At 31.5% G+C, this 6,748-nt stretch overlaps 1 protein-coding gene across 1 annotated transcript; it reads left to right on the top strand.

Annotated features, from left to right (window-relative positions):
• The first annotated feature begins 2,132 nt into the window (after window positions 1–2,132).
• LOC128997721 (uncharacterized) lies at window positions 2,133–6,033 on the top strand. Its single transcript, XM_054423359.1, has 2 exons — window positions 2,133–2,174; window positions 4,779–6,033. The coding sequence occupies exons 1-2, from the start codon at window positions 2,137–2,139 to the stop codon at window positions 5,200–5,202; spliced, it is 462 nt and encodes a 153-aa protein (XP_054279334.1). The 5' UTR covers window positions 2,133–2,136; the 3' UTR covers window positions 5,203–6,033.
• Window positions 6,034–6,748: the final 715 nt, after the last annotated feature.

Genomic DNA, 6,748 nt, shown 5'->3' with positions numbered 1-6,748 from the left:
TCAGAATCCTACGTTATTAAATACCTAAAAGTACAAAAATACGTCAAATAGCACTTGTAATAAAATATTTACACTTATACTGTTTACCCAAAAGACGGTATACATACATATAAAATATAGTAAGTGGTGATCGATTTCGATTAGACTTATATCGACTTTTTTATGTACCGTATTTACCGTATTCTGAGTAAACAGTATAAATGTAGATATATTTATTACAAGTGTTATTTGACGTATTTTTGTACTTTCAGACAAAAAAATGGTACAGCTATAAATAATCTATAAATAATGTCAATAGTAATAATAAGGTATAAACGATCTTTTTGAGTTTGATAATAATATCGCATGAAATAAGTTTGGAGTACAGTATTCTTTGAAATAAATTACAAAAGCACGAAGTTGTTTTGTCGTCTTCAGAAGATACACGAGTAGTTAAACATACACTCAGGGTTCATACACAAGGTGGGAGGCATAATTTACGTCGTGTTTCATAGGGTCAAAATAAATAGAAAATCAAGAATAATACTTTTTCCAAAATCGCTTCATTAACCAGATATCCGCCGTTTTGTATTTTTACATAACGATTTCAATCTTTGATTTTCTTCAACCGATATATATGAGACTTGGTATGTATGTTAAGAAAGAAGAGACACATGTATAGCCTAACAAATTTATCTTGATCCAATGCATAATTTTTAAATTCGTGTTCATTTAATATTTTTCATTTAATGGCATATTTAATGAAAAATTCAAGAAAACTGTTATTTAGCATTTACAATCATCAATAAAACGACACCAAGTTAAAACAGATAAAAAATAAATTAAATATTATTTTTGAAATTTTGAGTTGGATTAACATAAATTTAATTTAAGCATGGGTCGGTCTTACAATATAAAATCAAGGTATACAATACACTTTTCCTATTTCCAAATTTGGGAAAGTGGCGGCCATTTTTAAAACGATAGAATATATTTTTTTTATGTTTTATGTAAAAAGGGCTATAACGTACACAATTTTTACTAAATACTATTTTGAATAAGATTTTTTGTTTGTTTTACGGATCTTATGGGAAAATCACCGTAAAAATATAAATTGAAAAAAGAACACCTGGATATCTCCACCACTTACCAAATAATACTTACCAAATAATTAATACTTACCAAATATTATCAAAATCGGACCACAGGTGTGTAATTGTCTGTATCTCTCTACACATCCACAAACACACAAACAGGCATCACTTCGAAAACCTCTTTTTTTGGGATCATGGGGGGCTCAAAACTAATATTTCCACCAAAAAATCAAACATGAAAATTTTGATGAAAACAATACTTATAAATTATGATAACAATACAATCATGATACATAATATTTTTAAGCAGGAACACAAAATGAACTCATTCCTGTTGGTTCGAGTACTTGATGAAACTCAAGAACCGATTTTGATGAAATTTGCTACAAACGTGTAAATCTTCCTTTATTCGAAAGAGTTTACCTACCAACATGTTTTGGATATGAGAACGGTTTTAAATGGAGTAAGAAATTAGCTGTCTCATTTTCGCCCTTTGAACATAGAATTTCCCAATTTCTTTTCCAGCCATTTTGTAGAGCTTAAAACATTTGTATCTTGAATTGTTTTGGTACAGTTAGTTAAGGAGGATGAGTACGTAAACTGTTATCGTTTGTTTGTTAATGGGTATATTTTGATAAAACTTGGTCAATAAAACTAGACTACTAACATAAAAAAGGGGAAAATATCCTTTATTACCTTCTCTGTAGCACTAAGCCGAAACACTTGTGAAACCTAATGTTACTGATATAGGGAATAAATTAGACATGTTTTGGGAAATATTAAAGTGAAAATCCAATGAGAATGGCAATTCGCTTGGCCTGCAGGTTTGCTGCGGCATGGATATGTAGCCTACATACCTCTTGAGTATGCATTTTTCATTTAGAAATTTCCCATTTTTATATTTGGTTCAGAATGAGGTGAATTAATTTTCGTGGGAGTTTTACCTAACCTGTCAGGTTTTTAATAATAAATCTATTTACTGCTCATCTTTAAAAATCCCTTACCTCTCCATATTTTTACCCTTTCACGATATAGAAATTAACTAATATGATTTGTTTCAGCAATGGCCAAGAACAGCACCTATTATGAGTGTTATGAGCCGTAAGTAATAGCCAGCCTTAATTTAACTGCACAACACCACTTTCATACAATGCACATTTTGTTTAATGGAATTTTAGTGATCAACGGTTACAGGTGGGATGTCAACGTGGTTTTTGGATTACAGAACTCATACATCACACAGATTTCATGTAATAAGTATAAGCCCGGAAAATTAGTAATTACTGTGAACTATTTGTATTTTAAAATCACATTAATAAAAGCAGATACCATAGAGTCCAAAACCACATATCCCACCTCCCATGTGAAAATAATCAATTTTATTTCACCATGTTTAGCTGAAATGTATTTCATCAAGACCTTACTTTACTCTCCTTGGGCAAAGCCTTACACTACTTTAATTTTCCCTGGTGCTTTTTTTAACAAACAAGGGTCCGTTATATGCAGTAAAATTAGACAATAAGCACAAATCCTGAAAGTTGCCAGCTATTAACTTTACCACTATCAGCATGCTGAATGTATGGTCCTTATACTTGTCTCATGAGGACCGATATACTTTAATATACTACACTAATTATGGAATTTTGAATGAAAAATATCTTTAAATTATCTAACCAATTCCTAAGTCTCGTTCGTATTATTCCTGTAAGTAAATGGATTTTTAAACACGAATTTAAATAGTGTTGCTGTAGTGTGCTGAGTAGCAATAAATGTAAATCATACAACATAAAAAAAAAATATTTACTAATAAATTATCTCGTGAATAATGTTAACGATGTAATTGTTAGTAGAATAATGCATTGTCAAACATGTGAATATATGAACAGACACTTGAAGTGTCGACCTGTAGACCTAAATTCACTCTCGTTCCTATTTCCCCTAACCACCTACGAACTGATCCGCGGTCAGAGGGTAGTTCTGGATCATCCAAACTGATCTGGGGTCTTTCAGGTAGAATTTGGGGTTGCTTTAAATATCTAATTCCATCCACAAAACGAAGGGGACAGGTTCTACTCCCCGAAGTCTATGACTTCAAACACTATTCTGTAGCCTTTTATTATTATTGTCTAATATAAATTATTCAAAACTTCTTAACACAACTATCTCAGTGTTTAATATACAATAAAGTAACTTGCACCCCCTTAACTTAACCATTTGAGATATTAGAAATCGGTTTGCGGCAAACTTGCGGATAATTTTAAAATTTTAGCCCTAATAGATAGTGAGAGTAACTAGTAGGTAGATCAAAATATTTAAAGCGATGTATATTTGACATTCATATAATTTTACAGGTCTTGACGAAACAAACAATCGACATAAATAAAATATAAATCAGACCACTATTAACAAAATGACAGCTAAAAATTACGTTTAATAACCAGCGTTTTAAACATTTTTAGCTGCCATTTTGTTAGTAGTTGTCTTATTTCTATTTTCTCTATGTCAATTGTTTAGCATCAAGACCTGTAAAATTATATCAATGTTGACTATACTTCCCTTTCAAAACCTTTAGCGACCTTTAGGTTTTCTTTAGAGAAAATTGTATAAATTAACCATCATTATTGAAGCACCTAAAATCTAAGAATTTTGCCGCAAATTGATATCTCAAATAGTTAAAACGTTATGATGCCATTTTGCTTTTAGTGTGCCGAGTTTTGTTTTCTTTATGTTAACTGTTTAGTTTTGTCAAGACCTGTAAAAATTTTGAGCTAAAACCTACCCCTGCACTCTGTTTAAACGAAATACTATAACAAATAATATTACTCAAATTATTTTCTTACGAAACTTGAACTGTTCTGTAAATCCTAATATTTATACGAATTTGAATTATCTATCTGCTTACTTAATACGATAAGGGGTTTCCTGGTTGCATACCTTTTATCACCCACCATATTCAACAGATTTTAACAACTTATGTGTCAGGGTAAAGCTTATTATCTAGCATATTGACGAATGACGACTAACAAGAAAATTGTCTTTAGGGCGAACTACTAGCTTCAGATTTTTTTAGAGTTCGTTTTCAAAGATTCAGTAAGGTATGCTGACTAACTTAAAGGTTTGAATGTGAATAGTAGGCCTTTCAGTTGGTTTTTTAGCCACAGCCATAGGATACTTTTCTATTCATTCTCTATTCTATTTCTATATCATTTTCTGATTCACTATTGCACTACGTTTACTGCATAGCATGCCCAGTGTATAGCTAGTTACAATGTGAAAGAAATTAAACTATAACCAAGCTAGTTAACAATTAATACTTCTACGTCCAAGAATTTTCATAACTATGTCTTTTAAGTGTGAATAAGCAAAATAGGTTTGTTCAGCTGTGCATACTGTAGATTCTTCACTGTAGATACGTCATTTTATCGTTAATTTTTTAAGTCACGTTTGGAAAACAATCACGAACATTTGTTGGTAGTAGAAGTCTTATTGTTATATAGTTTTATTTCCTTTGTATTATTACTAAAATAGTGGTTTGCGTTAACCTCCATCGGTTTTTCACACTGAAACTAGATTTACACAGAACAAAAGCAGTAGTGTACTGTAATAGGCAAGCCAAAGTTTTCACAGGCCTGCCTTATTATTTCAAAGTAAAAAATCTTATTCAAGCCAATATCCTTGATTTAATAACGCATATCTTAATTTCAGGATGATCCATCACCGGCCACCCGTCAACTCCTCTTTCAATGCCTCAAGTGACTCTTCGGATGAGGGGAGCCCTACCAATGCCAGCTCAGTTTTTGTCAATGTCAATGGAAGTCTGGGTCTTTATGATAAGTATCCTCGCCAAGAATTTCTAGATTTTGATTATGTAGAAGAAGATCGCATTATGATGGAAAGTGAGAATAATGCCGTGATTGATACGACTGCCAACTCTTCTGGTTTAAATGCGACTTCTGAAGAAAACACCAACAAGAATGGACTCCGCCTTGTGGATAACATTGGACCCCATTTTGATAAAAACGTAACAGTGAGTCATGTCATCCCTGAAAATCAGAACGCTGCCACCTTTGTCGTAGAAGATGAAACTGACGAAGACTTTGAGAGTTTTTACTTTGAGGACACTTTCTAAATGTCCCTTCGAGAAATCTGCCTCTGCTAAAGTACCGTATTCAACATTTGCCAAATGAATTGCTTAGTAGTATAGTATGTAGCTTATTAGTTTAGCATATAGCTTAGTAGTGAACTATATAGTAGTATATATAGTAGTGCAGTAAAGCAAACTTAGTAGAGGCAGTTCTATTAAAATAGTAAATAACCTATACTTAGATTTAAAAGGATTTAAAATAGTAATCCAACCCCTCTGGGAGATCGACCAAGAATTAAAAAAATAATAATCTTTTGCATTTTGTGATTAGGCTGTCGTTTTCCTTTTTACTTATTCCTAAATAGTAATCTTAGAAATTACAGTTAGTATTTTACGACAATGAATTGTTATTTTATTTTATCAATTTTTTACAACGAATAATCGTATTTTCCAGAGGGGTTTGTATGTACCCATATATATATATTAAGTTTAAATGCTATTCTGTGACAAAGGTTATCTTTTTGGTTTACTACACGTAAAATAGTGTCTTATATATAAATATTATCAATAATTCATTCTTGTAATCACGAAAATAAGAATAAGGCTCATAAAGTTATTTACATTTAATTGGTAATCAGGAGGCTATAACAAGAACATGAAGTCAGATTATTTCAAAGGTTGGTTTTAACCACGTAGGTTTTATTCATACAAAATTATTAAAGTACCTGCTTGTTGATACGTTTACCCAAGAATTAATGAATAGTGGGAGATTTAAATTGCGACCAAAGTCAATGCCAAATATAGCGATATGTTTATTTAATTTGGTTCAAGTTTTATCATAAATAGAACATTTGTCAAAATTAGGGTAAATCTCTAAAAAAAACTCAACTAATACGTAAATATTGTTGATGGTCCCAAACTGTTTGAAATTCATTTTGTTAAATAGTTTTAATGATCATGCGGTTTCCAAGTATTTTTTCGGCAACATTACCAAACTTATTTGGCTTTTGTGTTCTTAAACTTTTATTATTACTATTATAGATTTTACACTAACCGAATCAGTTTGGATGGATTTCAGTCCATCAAATACCATGTATAAGCTTTAGAGGAACTCCAGTAAAAGATTTAAAAAAGAAAGACAATATTCTGAATAACGTAAGCACAACAAAGTATCGGTTTACGTTGACAAGTAATCCTTAAGTAACGCCGAAACCAACTCTTTATGAGTAAATCACATCCTTAATTTCGGACACTTTTGAATAAAAAAATACAGATTTTACACAGGTCTAAGCGATTCTCTGAATTTTTGGAACTGTCTCCATACGAACTACCCACGTAAATTAATCACTTTACATTTAAATCAACAAACTCGCACAATACAGAAAATCCCCAATTTGCCAAAGACCTCTACAAATGAAAGTAATTACAATCCAAGGATTACGAGTGACATGGGTTTGAGTAATAATTAGCCAACAGATCAAATATTAATAACCAACACGTTTGATCAACATAGCTCCTGGTTGCTTCGTTTAGTTTCTACGTTTTATATACTTGTATTGACGGATCACAAGGTGGACAAAACTTACTTTAT

This window comes from Macrosteles quadrilineatus, unplaced genomic scaffold (assembly GCF_028750875.1).
Source record: "Macrosteles quadrilineatus isolate MER2022 unplaced genomic scaffold, UCM_ALF_1.0 Scaffold_7__1_contigs__length_78375512, whole genome shotgun sequence".
Lineage (NCBI taxonomy): Eukaryota > Metazoa > Arthropoda > Insecta > Hemiptera > Cicadellidae > Macrosteles > Macrosteles quadrilineatus.
Note: the sequence above shows the minus strand (reverse complement) of the source record. Positions and strands in the feature narration are given on the sequence as shown.